Source organism: Physeter macrocephalus, chromosome 11 (genome assembly GCF_002837175.3).
Source record: "Physeter macrocephalus isolate SW-GA chromosome 11, ASM283717v5, whole genome shotgun sequence".
NCBI lineage: Eukaryota > Metazoa > Chordata > Mammalia > Artiodactyla > Physeteridae > Physeter > Physeter macrocephalus.
The window spans coordinates 31,417,150-31,437,350 of record NC_041224.1 but is presented as its reverse complement, the minus strand read 5'-3'; the positions used below and the strand labels follow the sequence as shown (position 1 = coordinate 31,437,350).

Sequence of the window (20,201 nt, the reverse complement as noted above, 5' to 3'; positions counted from 1 at the left end):
ACGAACCCGCGTCCCCTGCATCGGCAGGCGGACTCTCAACCACTGCGCCACCAGGGAAGCCCTGATGGTTAACTTTAATGTGTCATCTTGGCTGGGCTAAACGATGCCCAGAGAGCTGGGGAAACAGTGTTAATGGGTGCGTGTGTGAGGGTGTGTCCAGCAGCCATGAGCATGTGACCGGGTTCAGCAGATTTCTCTCCCCATTGTGGGTAGGCATCATCCAATCCACTGAGGGTCCCAAACAGAACAAAAAGGGAGAGGAAGGGCAAGTTCACTCCCTGGTTTGAGCTGAGACATCCACCTTCTCTGCCCTTGGACGCGGGTCTGGTTTGAGCCTTCAGATTAAGATCAGGACTTACCCTGTCAGCTCCCGAGGCTCAGGCTTTGGTTTGGACTGAACTACATCATCAGGTCTCCTGGGTCTCCACCCACAGCGGGCAGGTCCTGGGGCTTCTCCGCCTCCGTAATGCATGAGCCGATTCCTATAACAAATCTCCTTGTGTCTCTACAGACCCTACCGGTTCTGTGGTTCTGTTTCTCTGGAGAACCCGAATACAGAACAGCTGGGATGTTATGATCCTATGCAGACTGTCTTCATGGTTCTTAGAAGCCAGGGCGTAAGGCGCCCTCTCTCTCCAGTCACACATCTTCCCGTCGAGTGTGAAGTTGTAGAGATTCCTTTTCACCCCCTCGGTAGCACGGGAGCTACCTCCTCCCTGCAGAGGTCATGCCTCGTGTGGGAGGGAGCCTGCCAGGCCTCCTGGCATCTAGTGCAGATGGTGGGAGGGTTTGTACTAAACCAACCCCAATCCAGAAATCCACATGCCCTGAGCTCAATGGGTTTACAATCTAGGGTAAAAGTTGATGAGTTTTATTGCGTTATGTGGGGTCCTGAGGAAGGAGACTTGACCTTGTTCACAAGGAATTACAATACAAGATGCACCTTGAGAGACTCATACTAAGAGGGAGATGTTTAGTCATTCACTCCAAGGGTATATGTTAAGGATCCACAACATGCTAGGTCCTGTTCTGGAGGGCTTCCTGGAAGAGGAGGCATTTGATATGGCCTTTAGAAGGCCTGTCAGGAATAGATATAAATTAAGATTTAAAAGATACAGGGGCAATTCAATGAAGAAAATGTATTATTTAGTATATGGAATTTGAAACATCTGTTTTGATCAGAGGTAGCATAATTCATTAAAATTAGTGCCTGGAAGGATTTGGAGGAATTTTTGCTTTAGTTGAGATTAGTTGCGTTTTCACTAAAGTGGTTTCACCCCAACCAGTTCCCGTAAATGTATCAGTTCAGTTCTGCTCAGCCAAATGTCAGTTTTGTGCGTGATTCACATTCCAGGCACTTTGATATATTTACCAGATACTTAAAACCCATGCAAAAATATCCCTTTGATGGAGCCAGTTAACAAATCTGTGAATTGAAAGAAGTACCAAAGCAGCAGTCTGTGTTGAAAATCTATTAGAGAAGCCCACCGCATCTATAATACTTACACACATCTCTGATTCCAAGGGTTTAACTACTCCATCTTGAAACGAATTGGTTCCCCTTCCCCCAAATCAGACCCTCCCCCCACCAAAAAAAAGGACCGTTCATCTCTGTCAGGTTATGGTTCGATGTTTAGGTGAACTGACAGCAACTCAATTTCCAAGCCACAGTCAAACTAAAAACTAAAGTATCAAACTAAACAAAACTTCAGAGAAATATTCAACGAAGGCTAAGAACATCTTATCCAATGTGAATCTCTGTAATCCTATGAAGTGTCTTTAGAAATAATTTTTTGGGAAATTGGGAAATACCAGCAAGCAGGCCATTTGCAGAACTAGTCTCAGCAAATGGATTTTCAGAGAGGTGGCTTTCGGATCCCCCGGTTTCCTGATGTGGCCTAGAGCCGCCTTGGCTCCCGGGAGGCTTCTAGCTCTCCTTATCTTCTCGGGGTCTAGATGGGGCGGGGGAGCTTCAGGAGTAGGGGCTGGGTAACCTGGGCTCCCCCCGACCAAGGTCACCCTGGCCACCGGGAGCCAACGTGAAGCTCTTTTTCTGTCCCCTGCAGTGTCAGGTGTAAAGAGAAAGTCACTAAAACACAGGCCGGCAGATTTAAGAAGACGGTGAGTCCCTGGTCCACACCAGACCCCTCCCCAGGGCTCCCTCCTTCAAGGGTGGGCCCACCGGGACGCCCCCTGGAAAGCAGCTGTGCAGGTGGAGCCCTGCGGTCCATCCAGGCCCTTCTCTCATCTGAGGCCTGAAGTAAGTCACTTCCTCTCCCAGACCCCCAGATTCCCGTTCTGTTCCCCAGGCAATAGATGAAGAGATATTTCTGCTGCTTTCTTCCTGCCTTGTGGCCCCATCGAACCCTTTTCAGCAGCAGCTCGGCAGGAATGAGCCTCAGGGGTCCCAGCCCTCACCCCAGCCTGACCCCCACCTCCCTGGGCTGCTGGTGGCTTTACCTCTCTCCTTCCCTCTGTAAGTTCTAACCGTCTATGAACTGTTTGCACTGTTCTCAGTAGAACATATTTTACACATACGAGAATATGGAGAATAAAATAGCATCCCTGTATTAGCATCCTAGCACCAGGCAGCCTAGGAACCAAAACCTTGAGGCATTGACGGAGAGCCTCCCGGATCCCTCCTCCTCCAGAGGAAGCACCAGCCCTGAACTTGGAGTTTACTGAATAGTGTTTTTAAGGAAAGAAAACCAGTTTTCTACTCCACAGACTTGAGCCATTCTTCTCAGAGCTTTGGGCCTCACGGGACAGTACGACATCAAAATTCAACGGTGGGCACTTATGGAATTCCCCGCATTTAAGAGGAAGTACGTGAAAGAAAAAACTCACAAAACTGTCACCTACCATCATAGTTGCTTCATGAAAGAAAGGACATTTAACACAGAAACTATAGAAAGAGCATAGTCTCAGAATTTAAAAAACAATACATTACGTTAGTCAAAACGTCTTTATTTTTCTTGTTTCCACGCACGGCCGGGAACACTTCCTCCTGGACCAGCCTGGCCTTTAGGAACCTCTCATTTAGAAACTAACCTCTATGACCTGCATCCCTAAGAGGATGGGGACTTTCTTGGGGTGGGGGGAACCACCCCCATCCAGGATGGGTGCCTGCTGCTTCCGCCCTCCCCTCCTCCGATTGTGCCCCACTTCTTGTCTCCCGTCTTATCTCCTCCAGATGCTACAGCCCCTCCCCGCCTCGGAACCCTCAGGGACAGGAGCCTCCTGCCTTTCTTCTCTGTCTCCCCACCCTCCAACCCAGGCCTGAGGAAAGGACTTCGGCCAGACCCTGAGTCGGGGCTAGGATGGACGGGGCAGCCCTCTGTGAGGTTACGGGAGACTGAGTGACCCACTGAAAATGTCCCCAAATGGAACAACTTCATCGATACCGTAGCTGCACTTGGGTTGACTGATCCCTCTCCCGCGGCACTGGGACAGTTCTGTCACACCCGCCCACGTGCCGGAATGAGGGGGGCGGTAAAGGGCTGGGCAGGTATTTTGCAATAACCCCTCAGGTAAGTGGGCTCTGCCTCTCCCCACCCTGCGCTGAGAAGCTTTGCCTTGGCTCTGGCTAGGATAGTTTTTGTTGCTGTTTTTTTTTGGTTTGTGTTTTGTTGTTGTTGTTTTTCTTTTGGCCGTGCTGCAGGGCTTGAAGGATCTTAGTTCCCCGACCAGCTATCAAACCCACACCCTGGGCAGTGAAAGCGCAGAGTCCTAACCACTGGACTGCCAGGGAATTTCCTGGCTAAGATAGTTTTTAAAAAACACACAGCAACAGCACAGAAACCCAAGTTCAAATGGCACCTCCACTTGACATGGGGGGGTGGGTGCTGCAGGCAGACCCTCGTCTCCCATCTCCATGTTCTGGACTCCCCCCAGCTCCTCCATGGGCGCTCCCCAGCCTGGGAGCCACTTCAGAGCCCCCCACCACAGAAAGGCCCTGAGAGGCTGCAGCCAAGGGGTCTGGGGGGGGGCCCTTCCTCCCTGAGCCGTGTCCTCAGATCTGACTGGGAAATGCCCCCCAAAGTGCAGCTCCCCCGCCCTTCACCCATCACAGCACCTCTGGTCCTTCCCATTCCCGACTGTCCTGACCTCCTTCAGCGGGGGCACGGCCGGTCCTCCGGGGCCGCCACCTTTACTCTAGAAGATCCCATGTCTCAAAGGCAGGACGTGCACACGCCTGCGTGCACACGCTCACACACACACATGCACGCGCACGTTTTTCTTTCGAGCCTGAAGAACAGTTGGCTACATGCAAAGGATGGTAAACTTCGTTTGTGGTGCAGGTATGTCCCAGCCCTTGGTCCCGGCTCCGGCCTCAGGTCCTGACCAGAAGCTCAGGCAGACCCTCGGGTCCCCTCCGTCCCCCTCCCACCCCGTGGCGCTCGCCAGCCTTCTCATCCACGGGCATGGAGGGGGGTCTACCGGCCGTGTCCCCCACGGAACCCCACCGTCTGGGGCCCTTGGACGCCCCCCGTTCAAGCACAGTGTCACCACTTCGGAGCTCAGATCCCTTTTATTCTGATCACCACGTCACTTTGGGGCTCCTCCCAACAGCCCTGCGAGGTAGGGAGCACCCCTATCGCACAAGCACACGAGGTCTTGCCGGGCAGAGAGCAGACCCCAGGCCCGGGAGAGGCCAGGCGTCCCCATGGGGAGGCGCCTCCCACCCACCACCTAGACTGTCCCTTGGCGCCCCCACCTCGGAAGCCAGGCCCGACCACGCAGCAGGCCCGCCGTCGGGCAGGAGGCGGCGGCGGTCGGGAGGCCTCACTTCTGGGTGAGGACGCGCACGAACTCCTCGTAGTTCACCCGCCCGTCCCGGTCCACGTCAGCCTCCCGGATCAGGATGGCCAGCTCCTCCTGGGACACCTCCTCCTGGGACACCTCCTCCAGCTGGGTCATGGCCTGCTTGAGCTCATCCACGTTGATGAGGCCGTTGCCGTCCAGGTCGAAGGCGTGGAAGGCTGTCCTCAGGTCATCCGCTCTGGCCCGGGCCTGAACCCCCTTGGCTATCACTGCCAGGAACTCCTGGGAGCTGATGACACCATCGCCGTCCTCATCCACCCTGGCGACGGACACCTTCAGCGCGGCCTCCGACGGGTTCAGGCCCAGCTCCTGCATCACGGCGCCCAGCTCCTGGATGTGGATGGCACCGTCTTTGTCCTTGTCGAACCTGTCGAAGGCCTCCATGAACTCGGCCACCTGCTCTTTGGACAGCTGCTCGGCCATGTCTCTCGCACCTTCTACGGAGCTTCTTCTGAGCCTGCTGCCAACCCGCCCAAGGGGCTCACGTCAGAGCTGGGACAAGCGGCGGGACCGAGGCTGTGTCGGTCTGAGGACAGAGCTCCAGTGGCAGCCTTGCCACAGGATGGGAACCCCCTCCTTTTCTGAAAATCCGAGCAAAGGGAGCAGGAAGCCTGCCTACCCACCCCACGTCCTGGGGTGAAATCCTCCTCCTAGGGAGGGACAGCGGGCCACAGACGAGAAACGCAGGAACTGGAGCGGCCGGTCTGCCCAGGAGAGGTGGCAGGCACCCCGGCCTCACCCACTCCCGATGGCCAACCACGGCACCCCAGAGGCTTTTGCCCATGTGACTCTCACAGGGACCCTGGCCCAGCTGGGGAGGGGGCTCAGGAGGGCTTCCCCAATCTTAGAGACGGGTGGGAAGGGGCGGGGAGCCTCCCTCAGTGGACATGGCAGGCCCTGCAGGAGTGGGAGGGCTGTGTCCAGACTTCCCGTTCTCTCTCGGGGCTGCTGGCCAGCTCTCATGCCATGGGGCGGGGCTGGTGGAGGGCAGATGGTGGTAGAATTGAGTGGGATTCTCCCAGAATGGCACTGCGGGCGTCATCACTCTCCAGCCCAGCGTGGCTGGCAGATCCTTAGGCGGGGATGCGGCCGCCTGCCTTTTTGCTTCGGGAAAGCAGGGAGCCGGTTGCATTCAGAGCCTGGTGCACAGGTGGTGCTGAGACTTGTTTATTAACTGAATGTTCAAAGTGTGATTTTAGAGCTGAGGGGAAGCCTTCCTGTCCCTGCAGAATACTCCTCCTCTGGCTCCCCAGTTTCTCTGATTCCGTTCTATTCAGACCAGGGTTCTCTACAGAGACACCAGGAAGGAGGGGACCCTTCATTTACAACCCCAGAGGGGTCCTGCCTGGGAGCTGCGGGAAGACTGGAAAGCACTGGGCTGAAGTAGGTAGCCCCTGAAGATGCCAGGGGGTAGGAGGATGTAGAATCGGGTGGCTGAAGCTGTGAACTCGGCCTGGCTCGTGGGTTTACCAAGTCAGCCCTCAGCGCAGAAACCCGTTTCGGGAACTCCCTGGACCCACGGTCTTACCTCTTTCATCCCTGCCCACTGCTCTGTGTAGCAGAGTTTAGATCAAGAGCTCGGGCCGTGGGGACCCTGCAGGAGGAGGGGCATCCCCTTCCTGGAGAATGTTGAGTCGCCTGCAGCTGTGACAGGACGGGTGACCCCCTCCAGCGCGGCTGGGTGAGCCCTTGGGGCGGGAGAGCCTTTACGCACAGTAGCCGTGTGTCTGTGCAAGAGTGACGTGTGTGCGTGAGTGTGTGTTGGCGGGAGGTGTGCGGGCCTCCAGAGCCAGCGCGAGGGCGGGTGGCTTCAGCTTCCCAGGGCCCTGACCCGGGAACACACACCAGCGCGTCCACTGCTGTTTGGGTTTTGTGGGTGAAACGCCGAGGAACCTGCAGGACAGGTCTTGGAGGCTCCTCTGCCTCCCCCGACTTGCAGGGACCTGCCTGTCCCTCCCCCTGTGTCAGTCTCGCTGGGGACGGCCCTGCCCTGCCCTTGCCCGGGGAGATCCACCCCGGGAAGCGAGAGAGGACACCGCGTGGGAGTCGCTGTCAGCCCGCGAGACCACCCCTGGCTCCGTGCCCTTCTTCAGGGGCAGTAGAGACGGCGGGTGATCAGGCTGCCCTCCCAGGAACCCTGCTGGGCCCGCACCCTGAACACAGCGCTCCCACCGAGGCCACAAAGCAGGTGGTTGATCACTGGCTTTGGACCCGGGAAGCTGTGGGTACGGGGCTGGCTCCCCACAAGCCTGGGGCGGGTGACTTCGCCTCCCCTGTGGTAGATGCTGGGTCCTGTCTCCCACCAGCCGTCTCATGGTTCCCAAGCTCACCCACCCTTATTGTTACCCCGCGTCTAAGCACCACTGCCCTGGGTCCCTTGAGCGTCTTGCTTCCAAAGCCTGTACATAAGCCGCAGATGCGTTTCCAGGTCTCTTCTTGGACAGATGTTTAACTATTAAAAGCATCTACATATTTGCAGTGATTATCCATCACTGCAATTTTCCCAACCGCCGTGGTTCACGGTCTCACCCATCTAGATGCCCTTTACCTCTCACCCCTAACTCGAATCTCAGCCTTCTTTTTCATCTGATGGGATTCACTCCTACACCCACCTCCTCTCGTAATTCTTTTACATTCTAAAAAGTGCTTGCCGTCCGCTGGCCCTGAGGCTTTTGTCTTATCTACACAACTGGTGTGTCTCCTCTCCGTCCTCCCCCATCATAAGACCCTAGGAGCCCTTTCTGTGCCACCATAGCTGCAGTCTCTCTCCCACAATCCTGTCCAGCCAACCAAGTTTCCTAGAAACAGAATGTGTTTCTCATAATGTTTCTTTTGGGAAATTGCTCTTTCCTGCTCTGGAGCCTCGTGTCAGCTTTAACTGGTCGACAGTGAGGAAGAGCTCTGTGCACGATACAACACGGCCCCTCGTACTCCTGCCACCCTCGGTGATGGGTTGATGAGGACCTTTTGCATCTGTGTTCAGTGATGTCAGTTGCCACCAGCTTTACCCTTTCCTTGGACATCCATCCCCGCCTGTCGGCACCTCATTGCCTAACCTGGTAGAGCCACGTTCATGCCTCTGCCCCATTTATCTGGGGGAGAGGGTGACATTCATATTCACACCTGAGCTCCTGTGTGCCAGGGGCCATGTAAAGGGCTCTAAAGGGTGATCTCATCTTGTCCTCACTGTTTACTCCTATGTTCCAGATGAAGCAACTGAGGCTCAGAGAAGTCACAAAACAGGTTCCTGGAAGAGCCGGGAATTTGCACCTGGGTTCGCCCGACTGCAGAGCCCAACCCCTTCTGTCCCGCATCACAGCACAGCTCAGCTTCTGATAACCGACCTTCATACGCCAGCCGCTGGGGACAGCCAGGCCCTGCCCCTGCAGCCCTTGGAGCCCTGGTGAGAGCTGGCAGCCAGGCTCAACCACTCCATCAACACCTGTCTGCATGAGCTATGGCAAAGCACGGGCACAGCTCTACTCAGAGAAGGGCGGGGGCTGTGGATTGATGGTAAGACCACAGATGAGCCCGAAGGAGATGTGTTTCAATCTCCGCTCTCTGCCTCTCACTAAGTACCTGGCTGGGCGGCACAGCCCAGCTGATGCTGGTTACCTGATTCGAGTCAGTTTTACATTTTAAATTAGCTAACTGGGTCAGTGGATTTGGTACACAGGCGGTTCTCAGGACATCTCTATGAAGTCCTTGGTAACAATTTTACCGAGAACGCCATCATTTTGCAATATGCTTTCAGCATCACCTGCAGCCGTCAGTATTCATTAAGTCTACCACTGTTCTCCTATCTTCCAGAACATTGTGTGACAAGCTACCCTCTGATTCTAGCTTGACCTCCTCTCTATCTTGAGACCCTTGTCTCTGGCTACGCAGATTTCTTTGAACTTTAGGTTTTTCCCCTAATTTTATTCCAGTTTCTTCACCCGTGTTAGTAATGGCTGTGCTTGCTGAACAGGTGGAAGCAATGCAGGTTTTTTGAAGATCTCTAGCCTTTAACTCTCCTTTAAGAGCTTTCTTCACTTTCTGAATGCATGCCTGACCACTCTCTGGCATCTTGAAAAGAGTGGAGCTTTTTCTCCTTCCTTGATCCTCCGTTTTATTAGAACCTTAACGCCCTTCTGTTCTGTTCAGGCAAGAGCTCTCCACGCCCTCCCCCGGATCCTGGCTTGACTCTCCTGCTCGATTCCACAGCAGGCAGGATCAGAAAAGGCAGGCGTTGGCTGTTATGTGATTCTCTCTTTTTTTCTTGCTAGTAGAGCCTGTCATTTATACTGGCCCATTTCCCTCGGAGTATATTCCAAGCTGTTATCATTTACAGCGAAAAGTGCTCTAAACCAATTCTAAATATTGGGTTCACGGTTTTTTGTTTGTTTCCTCAAGCTACACCACTTTCCCCTGAGATGCATTTGCAATTCCTTCCTCCAAGTGGACTTTATTTGTATCTAGAAGCCACAGTTTTGGAATTCCCTGTTTCATTTTTAGTAAGGTGTTGGGTGGATTGGGGCACAGCCTAGGGGGCCCTTTCTCTTACTGGCCACCATGATAGAGCTCCCCCCCAACCCAGCGCACCCTCCCCTTCCAGCACTTCACATGTCATGCATCATCCAAGTCCCTTCTGGAATGAAAACAGTACCCGCCCAGGGTCTTCTCTCCCGAGGCTTCCCTCCGAAAGGCTGCCTTGGCCTTCACCCCGTCAGGACTAGGGGTCAGGGGCTGCCCAGGCCCCGGGATGCTCTCCAGAGCTGACCACAGAGCAGCCAGATTTCCCAGGTGCCAGGAGGCCCATCTCTCCTGCATCCAATTGGTTACAGAGACCACACAAATGTTGGTTCTGCTAGCGCCCCACTAGCAAAAATAGCGATTCCAGCTTTTAGTCCCTTCTCTCCCAAGAACTCAGATCAGGCACGAAGCCTGTGGTCTGGGTGAGGAAATGGAGGATGGAGGGGGTAATGGGGGTGGGATGTCAGGTCCCCAGACAGACCCTGCACTGAGCTCACCCCTCCTGTCTCAACGTCCCCAGGCGGGCGCATGGAGGGCTTTCTGTTGGTGGCTCAGAGCCAGGACTGGACCTGGGTTCTCCCTGGGATGCTGGGACCACACAGTTGACGATACAGCGTCATAAGCCCTCTCGCCCCATCCTCCCCATCGCACAGGCCACGTGTGGCACCAAGCCCGCCCCCCCCACCCCCACCTTCACCCAATTCCGGTCGGTCACTCGTCCCGGGAGACCTGAGTTCTATCCCAGCACAGCCTCCGCCCAGCAGTGTGATCTTGGTCAGAGCCTTTGTCATCCATTCAACAGATGTGCCGGAGCCAAGCTGGACCTCGAGAGCCTGCGGTGACCAGACACTCTCCCTTCCTCCAGGGAGAATGGGGCTGGAGAGAGATTCCCTCTGCAGCTGCAAATGCCCTCGGGTCCATTCCCCAAGGACTGCCGTCCTGGGCAGCACAAAGAGGACCTGTCTTGGAGTCGGGAGATCCTACTGCGACGCCCATTTTTGTCCCTCACTAAGCAGTAGTACAGACCTGGGTAACTGCTCACATTTGATGGGTTACAGGGTCTGGAAAATGAGGGTGTTGCACTGGATGGTAGCTTTCAGAATTTCATTAGCAGTCGAGCCACGTTTGCAAATGAAATCTTATTCGTATGACAGATAATCGTTAATATTCATTGGGCTCTTACCGTTCCAGCTACCCTCCTGAACCTTCCATGCATTGATGCACGTACCCTGGGCCACGCTGCGCCCAGTTTACAGGTGAGGACAATGAACCAGAGAGCTGCAATTTGCCCAACACAGATGAAGCGGTTAAAAGCAGACTTTCCTGCTTGGCGGTGCCGAAAGGAAGGAAATCGAGTTGCTCCGCTTCACCTTCTCCTGCTTCCTTGGCGTCTCTGGAAGGACCTCTGCAGAGTCCAAGGGTCTCCGAGAGCAAGTTCAAATCCACTGGATGAATGACCTCAAAGGGAGCTGGAACTGTGCTTTTCCAAGCCACTTTGCTCCTTCTGGTGGCTTGTCCAGGTGCCCAGCTCACGCCCCAAGCCTCCTGCTTTCTCGACACCTCGCGGGCTCACCAGTAGGTACACGCATTCACACATGAAGGCTTGAGCCTCATGCATGTCCTTGCGCGCGCACGTGCACACGCATCTTCCTGTATTAAACACAAAGGTTTTCATCACCACCGTAAACTTCAAAGGCTTGGAACTTGGAACCAACGCCTTTCTGGCCTCTTAGTGAGTCCCAGACCCGGCGGGGGAGAGCAGCTTGTTCTCCTCAATGTAATTAGCACCGCCCCCCACCCCCCACCCCGTGGCGATGGGGACTTAGAGGAACAGACGGCCCTCCTTAGCCACTTACCATGTGCGTCTTGATATCACGAGATTTGTAGCACGGAGTTCTAGCGCCTCCGCAACATCAGTCCCTGTAATAGTTTCGGTTTGTCAATTTTTTTCAAAACATCAGATACAAGTTTGAAAGGCGGGCGTGTCATACACGTGAGTCCTGGCCCCTCCAGCCTGCTCTCCTCTGGCCTCTGCCCCAAGGCCAGCCCAGAACCCCTTCCCCTGCCCATGGACAGGGCAGGCAGTGAGTGACTGCAGGATGAGCTACTTGGGAAAGATTACTGAGCCCTCAGGAATCACAAAACATTGTCCTTTTCCCAGGAAAGCAGACTTTGACTTGTTTGGCTACTTTTATTGTGAGATTTAGCACTGATGTGCTTTAGTTTGGGGTCATGGTTTAATCCTGAGTTAATCAAAGCGGCTCTCAGCAGTTAAACACAGGCCACTTTATGTCCCTGTGTCGCCTTGGGCATGAAAGCACGATGAGGCCCCCAGAGACACTAAGGGTGCAGGTGGAAGGATTGAAGGCAGGTGGGGCCCCGGGGGGTACCCTGGAGGCCGACTTGAAGACCAGACGCCTGGAGAAAGCAGCAGGACCTGCCAGGAGGACCCGCCAACCCAGGAAGACCCAGGAAACGCTCAGAACAATCCAGGCCTTTGGCTTCTTCCACACTCTGTGGACTTCATTCCGCAGGTGAGGCCTCGAATCATAAACGCAAACCACCCAGCAGCGTATGATCCCTGAGCAGGAGGCACAAGGCAGTGCCTGTGTCCTGGAAGATGACGTACCTGGTTATTTGTCAGACTTCAATTCAACGATGCACAGCTCCGATCCAGATCAACGGTCTCCTCCCTGAGCTGAAACTGCAGCCCAGCCCGGGACAGGCCTGGAGGAATCTTGATGATTCACACAAGAGCAAGACTGAGCAAACGTCATTCCCAGAGCTGGCTCAGGCTCTGAGGCTGGAACGGCCTTCGGTGGGAGGTGAGAAAGAACGGCCCAGGCCCCCTGGTTCCCACAGAAGGAGCCCCCCCATCCCCCCAGCTGAGAAGACCGTCTCCTGGCAACGAGCGTGACTAGAAAGTGTTGCTTTTCCCGTGGTCGATGTAAGTCGGGAAGTAGAGCAAAGCGTCACAGCCCTTCCCAGCCCTGGAAAGTAAGAAGCAGCAGGAGCTGGTCAAGGCTGTGTGCGCGGGGCTTCCCTGGTGGCGCAGTGGTTGGGAGTCTGCCTGCCGATGCAGGGGACATGGGTTCATGCCCCGGTCCGGGAAGATCCGACATGCCGCGGAGCGGCTGGGCCCGTGAGCCATGGCCGCTGAGCCTGCGCGTCCGGAGCCTGTGCTCCGCAATGGGAGAGGCCACAGCAGTGAGAGGCCCGCGTACCGCAAAAAAAAAAAAAAAAAAAAAAAAAGACTGTGTGTGCAGTACAGAGGCCACCGCTGTCCCCAGGTGACCTTGAACTCGACTGTCGGTGTCTCATCACCATGTCCCGTGTTTGTCTTTGTCAGTCTTGTTGCTTCTTAGAATGTGAACTGCAAAGATCCCAGAACAGCAATGCAAGCTGCACGCCCCCTGCAAACCCAGGCGTGTCTCATCATTTCTGGAAGATTTAGGGATGGAAAGTCAGAGGTAGGAACTTCAGCTGCTGAGACCAAACACCCCAAAGACAGCCTGAGATGAGGGATAGCCCTGCACTCACCCTGGGAAGAGTGGGTTGGAATCGGGGAGACTCCCAGCAGCTATTAGGAGTTTCCCAGATTGTCCCTAAAGCCACAGGGGAGAAGGTGGAGGCCCTACTCCAGGTCCTTGGGCCACGCTCCGCTTCCCAGGACCCTCTCCCACCTCCGTCCTGAGCCCTCTCTCCGCCTGGTCCCTCTAGATTCACGCCAGTAGGACATTCGGCTTTGAGGGGAGAAGTCCGCTCTCCGCTGGATCTGCCAGGCCTTATCACCCTGACTGTGCTCGGGCCTCTCTAAGGAGCCAGGCCAGCATCCCCTAATAAAGAGCAAGTCAGATAAAAGTGCCAGGTACCAGATGGCTTGCAGGGAGTTGGGAGGTAAGTCCATCCTCCTGAGGCCCAGACAGCACGACTGTGTGCATGGGGGCAGGGTGCACCTTTCTAGCATCAGTGCTGGGCTGTGAAACTGGGAAGAAGCCACAGGTGGAGGTACAGAGGGTAAAGCATCAGCAGCTGCTCCCAGGGGTCAACACAGGGGTCACCCATCCCCACAGAGCCACTCGGCAAACCTGCGAACAGTAAGGGGAGATGACAGACCACACAGTGGATAAAGTGGGCACCTGGGCAAGAGCATTTGAGGCACCCCATGGGGTTTGAACCAGAGGGAAGGGCTTGAAGAGAGACACGGGTCCAATCCTTCTGCAGGTGGAGGCAAGGCTGACCCTCCTGTACTCTGTTCATTCAGCAAATATCTCCTGGTCGCGGGGGCCATCCTACCGCAGAGGGCTTGGCAGGGGAAGAAATCAGAAGCAGCCTTGCCTCTTGTGAAAATTACATGGGAAGAAACAGAAAGGAAGCAGGTCCACAGACAAGATCAATGTAGAAGCAAAAGTTATGAAGAAAATAAAGGAGAAGAATAAGACGGAAAGGATGAGGTGGAGGAGGGTGGTTAATTAGAAGTGGGTGGTTGGGGAAAGCTTGGCAATGAAGCGATATTTGACTTTTGACTGAAGTGACAAGAAGGAGTGGCCGCTTGAAGGTCGGGGACAGAGTGTCCAGGCAGATGGAGCAGCTTGTGCAAAGATACCAAGGTGGAAATCAGGATGGGAGCGTTCAAGGAGCAGAAAGTAGGCCAGTGTGCTTGGAGCAGAGTGTTGCGGTGATGTGGCCAAGAGGGCCACCGTAGGGAGTGTGGATTCTACTGAGACCCAAAGAAAGCCCATTATAGCGTTTCAGCAGAAAATGACATCACTGAAGAATACCACAAAAAGGGAGACCCACTACGAGGCTGGGGTCCTGCCTGGAGAGGATGTGGCCTGGCGCAGAGGATGTGTCGAGGTGAAGCTGAAAGATGGGGTATGAGGTGTGAGAGAAAGGAATTAGATGTGGCTCTGGGGTTGGTTCGTAACACCTGGATGGGTTTTTTTTAAGAGATGGGGAGATTGAGGGGAAGCAGGTTCAGATGAGGACCAACGGCTCCACTTTGTCATGTTAACTTTGAGGGTCTTTCCAAACATCAAATGCAGGGGCTCAGTTGGCAGGTGGATCCCCAAGGAGCTTGGCAGGAGGGGTCTGCACCAGCAGGTGTCTCCCAACATTTCCCGCAACGGAGGATACCTACTGCGTGTGAGTCCCCCGCCTCCTGAGTGGGTTTTCTAGGTGCTGAGTAAGAAGGTCTAAGACTCAGTTGGGGAGAACTGTGAAGAAAACAGCCACAGGTGGGGAGCTGTAGGAATTGGAAGGTCTAGTTCCTGAGTTTTCAGCCTGCTGGTCATCTGACCTTCACGCATTTGCTAATTCTCACATCCTTCATCTGTAACGTGGAGACACGAGACAATAGGAATGCAAGTGCCTGATACACGCTTGCCACAGAGTAACTGCCCAATGAATAGGCAGTTGACCCATAAATATTCCACTGGAAAGGTGTACTATGCTCTGAGTGTTTGTGCCCCCGCCAAATTCATATGTGGAAATCCTAACCCCCAGGTGATGGTATTAGTAGGCGGGGCCTTTGGGAGGTGATGAGTTCCAGAGGGAGGATCCTCCATCAATGGGATTAGTGACCTTAAAGAGAGTCCAGAGAGAGCCCAGGTCCTTTCCATCCAGTGATGGAGGACACAAGAAGTCTGCAACCTGGAAGAGGGCCCTCCCCCCACCAGGCCACCCCCGGGCCTCAGACTTCCTGCCTCCAGGACTGTGAGCAATAAGTTTCTGCTGTTAACGAGCCCCCGCAGGGGGTGGCATGTTGTCATAGCAACCTGATAACACTAAGACAAGGTGTTTGTATTTTACTGGGGGGAAAGGAAGTAGATAAGTAAATGTTAGGGCTGGTGAGTGGCTGTATGGAAATGGAGGGTGGGAGAAAAAGAGGGAGAGAGAGAAGGAGAGAGAGAGGCCAGCGGCCACACCCATTCTAGAAGGGCACAGGAATGGAGCTGGTTGAAAAGACTAGGCATCCCAATCTATATCTTTCTCTATAGCGCCCAGCAGGAGAGGCACAAATTCTGTTTAACAAAAGCTATGATAGCACCAGTTCAGGGGGGAAGGCAACACCTTGGGTCATCTGCTCTTGTAAGGAAGTAGCTGCAGCAGGCCGTCCCCTCGTTGTGGGTCTGTTGAGGTCCTTATTAACACTATACTCTGTAAGGCCAACCCTGCCGTCCCCACCAGGACCCCAGCATCCTCGGTGCCTCTTGCCTCCAGCCCAGGCAATATCTACACCGGGTTCACTCCTGATTCTCAACTCTACCACTGTGGTCCTCCCAAGTGTGTTCCATGGATCCATATGAGGGGAGGGTGTCCCCCACACCCTTTCAGGAAGCCTGGGTGGTCACAACTATTCTCGTAATACCAGACACGATTTGCAACTTTCACCGTGTCAGCTTTTTGCACTGAGCTCAGAGCACTGGCGGGTGAAATCACCAGCCCCTTAGCAAGAATCAAGGCTCCTGCACCAGCGGCCATTAAAGTCTTCCCACCACATGGTCTCAAGTTTTTAAAAAGCCAGCTTCATTTAAGAACGTTCTTGCAGAAGTAGCAAAATTATTATTTCAACCCTTGCATGCACATCCTTAATACCCTGCTGAGTAGTCTAGTATGATTTGTTGTAAGAAAAGCACTTGTGTGCATACATAAGTCACAAGGTAAGCTTTTTTCATGGAACACCAGTTTTTGAGAAAAAACAGCTGATAGACAAACTGTGGTTACTCAGACTTGGTATTTGGCATTTTCTCAAAAAGTGATGAAGTGAGCCTGGCACTTCAAGGAAAATAACTGACAGTATTTGTTGCAATAATAAAATTTCAGCGTCCAAATGAAAATTAGAACTTTCTAGGGCTTCCCTGGTGGCGCAGTGGTTGCGCGTCCGCCTGCCGATGCAGGGGAACCGGGTTCGCGCCCCGGTCTGGGAGGATCCCACATGCCGCGGAGCGGCTGGGCCCGTGAGCCATGGCCGCTGGGCCTGCGCGCCCGGAGCCTGTGCTCCGCAACGGGAGAGGCCACAGCAGTGACATACCACAAAAAAAAAAAAAAAAAAAAAAAAAAATTAGAACTTTCTAGATTTTGTATTTGCCACTGTGAGCTTGAGACTTCCCAATACTTCAAGACTTTTCTAATGGGATTGGTGGTAATATTAATGAATGTGATTTTTTTAAATTATACATACAATGATTCAACATTCAGAAGATCTGCAGAACTCAGTAAATCAATATTTTCCAAATGACCAATGCATAGCATCACAGAATCATGCATGGGTAAAAGATCCATTCAAAGCACAGGAGTGAGCAATGGATTTTAATGTAACGGGATGAAAAGTTCGTTGGCATGGTTTCAGAGTTCACACTACAACCAACCTTTAAGAAGCTACCGCCTGTCAAATTTTGATATGGTATCAAAGAAGAATAACCACAGTTACCTGAAAGGGTCATTAAATGCTCTCTCCTTTGCCAGCTGTGCATAGCTGTGTGAAGCTGGATTATCATGCACTTCAAATCAAAACATCTTCCCACAGACCAAGTGCAGAAGCAGACATGCTTTTATAAATCTAGGCATTAAAGAGATCTGCAAAATTATGTTTTTAGGTACCACTCTTCTGTGTTTTTGGGGGGTTTTTTTAGGTACCACTCTTATTTTTTATACAGTATAATTAATTTTTTTATAAAACTATGTTATTTGTGTTGACATGTAATGGGTTTTTTACTTGTTTTTTAAAAGTTATAAAGACATAAAAATATATTTAAATATTTTAAAATTTTATTAGTTTTAATTTCAAACCCAGTAAATATTGACAGACATTTTAGAAAGCTCTTTAGAGTCCCCAGTAATTTTGAAATGTTTAAATGGGTCCTAAGACCACAAGTATATGCTGTAGGGAAAGGAATCAATGCACTGAGAGGCCGCAGGGGGAGAATACAGAAGCCTAGGAAATTAAAAACATTCCCTCTGTCATAGTTTCCTAACCAGAGAGTTGCAGCAATTTAGTTGTCACAGCCCTGTGCCTGGTGGGTCATGAGCAACTCTGTTTAAAACCCTTACTGAGCTCCCTTTCAACGTGTCCTTTTGAAGAACACAGGCCATGACCCAGAAACCTGCAGATACCTGTTGTCCACTTACCCTTCATAGGTGAGGCAGAACGCAGTCCATCAGCGGGTCAGTGGCAGGCACAAGTTTCATCGTGATGCTGGCCCTTGGTTCCCCAGGACGCTGTCAGCTACACGCCTTTGTCCAGTGGTTCTCCTGTTCCTGCCCTTGCAGCATTTCATGAATACGTCCCCCCAGCATTTGAATTTGAGGGGAGACACATTCGGACTAAAGCATTCAGTTTGTCATTACTTTCTTTCACAGATCATCATCTAAACCCAGCCCAAACTCAAACTACAGACCTTGGGTTTGTATCATCACCAAACCCAAGGTCATCCAGATTTTCCCCTACGTTATCTTTTAGGAGTTTTCTAGTTTTGTGTTTACATTTAGGTCTATGGTCCATTTGGTTACTTGTGATGGGTATAAGGTCTGTGCCCAGATTCTTTTTTTTTTTTTTTTTTTTTGGCAGGTGGACGTCCAGTTGTCCCAGCACCATTTGTTGAAGAGACCGTCCTTGCTCCATTGTCAAAGCTCAGGTGATGCTCTTGATAGGGGTCCCTCTCTAGGTTCCCCATTCTGTTACACTGAGCTACTTGTCTGCTCTCCAGCCAGCACCACACCGTCTGGATCACTGCAGCTTGACAGTAAGTTTCGAGGTTGGGCAGCATCCGGCCTCGTTCTTCTCCTTCAGTCCTTCGTTGGCTCCTCTGGGTCTCACCACTTTGGATTTGCATGGATTCCCACAGGCAAAGCCACCTCTTCTCACTCTGTGGCTGGTCCTTCCCCAGGCTTCCTGGGAGTCAAGCTCCGAGCGAGTGTACCTGGTGGGCATCCCACTTCACCTTCTCGAGAACCTCCTCTTAAAAACACCCCTTTTTTCAGCTCTGTCCATTCCCATTCCCAAAACCAGAAGCTCAGACTTTCAGACATGGCCTTGCTAAAACGTGCAGGGGTTCCCATGGATTGGAGAACAAATGTGAATTCCTCTTACCTCTGAAAAACCTCGCTTGTCTTCCCTTCTTCATCTCCTGCTTTCTCCCCTTCACCCTGGGCTGCAGCTGCACCGGCCTCTTTTCTGTCCCTTGGCCACACCGAGCCTCTCCCACCTTTGGACCTGGAACCTGTTGGCCTCTGCCTGGAAGGCCCCTTCTCCCCCCTCAGGTCACCCTCGGGGGCCACCTCTGCAGAGAAGCCTTCCACGACCATCGCTGCAGAAGTAACCTCCCCACCTGCTTTCCATCACCACCCTTTATTTCCTTGATAGCATTTGTTGAAAGTATCTCATTATCTTGCTTGTTTCTGTTAGTTTCCTCACTAACTAGCTGTGTGGTGGATGGAATACGTATGAGCCTCTGTAGGATCTGGGGACAGCCTGCTTCTATCTGAAGAAAAAATATTTTTCTTTTCTCCTCCTCTGAAAACCCTCTTGGGAACCCTAAGGTTTTCAGACTTTGGAAACCAAAGAAAAGGAAAGGGAGTTCCTTTCAGGCAAAGACAACATCTGTTCTTCCTCCTGCCAAAAACCTCAGCTGCAGGCAGGAAAGAGCTCAGAGCCAGTGGTTTTACTGAGTGGAGGGTGTGAAGACTGCGGGGGTAGGATTCCGGTAGGCAAACCCAGAACTCATCTCTCTAGAAGCTGTCTACCAGCCTCTCTGGAGGTGTCCCCACTGGTCCCGGCGGCTCTGGGCGGTGGGGAGGAGGGCCCGGCCTTTCCCAGAGCTGCTGGCGTCAGTGCAACTAGCCGGCCGGCCCACTGCCTGGGCCTGGACTCCTGTTCCAACAGGACCCGGACTTCAGGCAACTGCAGGGTGGGGAGCGTGCACGGTGAGGGACATCCCGGCTCCTTCTTCAGCACCAGCAAGTCAAGCCGGGGCCAGAACTCCAGCCGCCGGCCCCACACCCGGCCACCTCCCGGCGCCCGGCCACGTCCGTGTGCAGGACCACCTCCCCGCAACGGTCAGGGCCGAGCAGCTGACCGAGGAGCAGGTGGCCGAGTTCAAGGACGCCTTCTCCCCGTTTGATGAGGACGGGGACGGCGCCATCAGCATGCGGGAGCTGGGCACTGTTCTGTGGTCGCCGGGCCAGAACCCCACTGAGGCCGAGCTCCGGGACCTGGTGGGCGAGCTGGACCGTGACAGCAGCAGCACCGCGGGCTTCCCCGAGTTCCTGGGCCTAATGGCCCGGAAGGTGAAGGGCAGGGACGCCGAGGACCAGATCCGGGAGGCCTTGTGCGTCTTCGACAAGGACGGCTACAGCCCGATGGGCGCGGCCGAGCTGCGGCACGTGATGACCCGGCTGGGCGAGAAGCCGAGCGACCAGGAAGTGGACGAGATGATCCGGGCGGCAGACGGGGACGAGCTGGTGCGCTACGAGGAGTTCGTGCGCTTGCTGGTCTCCAAGGGAGCCCGCAGCCCCCTACCCCACCCCCACCCAGGGTGTCCAGGCTCCGCGCGTGGCGCCGGAGGACCTGCCTCCGTTCCCACGGCCCCTCCGGGCACTGCTCCTTCTTCGCTGGTTGACCTGATCCGGCTGTCTGTCCCCCTTTCCTCTCCTCGTTCCTGCCTACCTCCCCACCTTCTCCTTGCCCAGGGTGACACAGGCCGCTCCCAAGCCCAGCAAACCCCAAATGTTCCATCCCTCGGGAGCAGAGGCTCAGGGACGTCCCTGTGCACCGAGCAGGGCAGGAGGACGGTCACAGCCTCAGTGGCCGCTCATGCCCCGGGGGGGGGGGGCGCGCTGTGACCTCTGGGAGCCCTCCACGT

General features: G+C 53.8%; 2 protein-coding genes across 11 annotated transcripts in view; one reads left to right on the top strand and one right to left on the bottom strand.

Annotated features, from left to right (window-relative positions):
* LOC114487153 (calcium-binding protein 4-like) overlaps window positions 1-20,201 on the top strand; it is a 21,857-nt gene extending 1,656 nt beyond the window's left edge. The window contains exons 1-9 of one of the 10 annotated variants that reach the window (XM_055087851.1): window positions 1,754-2,260; window positions 2,713-2,825; window positions 3,194-3,508; window positions 6,054-6,207; window positions 6,387-7,012; window positions 8,032-8,337; window positions 10,142-10,914; window positions 17,909-18,083; window positions 19,223-20,201. In XM_055087851.1, coding sequence (XP_054943826.1) covers window positions 10,789-10,914; window positions 17,909-18,083; window positions 19,223-20,181 — 1,260 coding nt within the window. In that variant the 5' untranslated portion in view covers window positions 1,754-2,260; window positions 2,713-2,825; window positions 3,194-3,508; ... (2 more) ...; window positions 8,032-8,337; window positions 10,142-10,788 and the 3' untranslated portion in view covers window positions 20,182-20,201. Of the gene's footprint in view, window positions 1-1,753; window positions 2,261-2,712; window positions 2,826-3,193; window positions 3,509-6,053; window positions 7,013-8,031; window positions 8,338-10,141; window positions 10,915-11,232; window positions 12,165-12,577; window positions 14,222-17,908; window positions 18,084-19,222 lie in introns of those variants that run through there. The other 9 variants (XM_055087845.1, XM_055087846.1, XM_055087848.1 and 6 more) reach the window with 9 other exon arrangements.
* On the bottom strand, window positions 3,502-6,056 carry LOC102977506 (uncharacterized). Its single transcript, XM_024129737.3, has one exon. It carries the CDS (start codon window positions 5,245-5,247, stop codon window positions 4,786-4,788), a length of 462 nt encoding a protein of 153 aa, XP_023985505.1. The 5' UTR covers window positions 5,248-6,056; the 3' UTR covers window positions 3,502-4,785.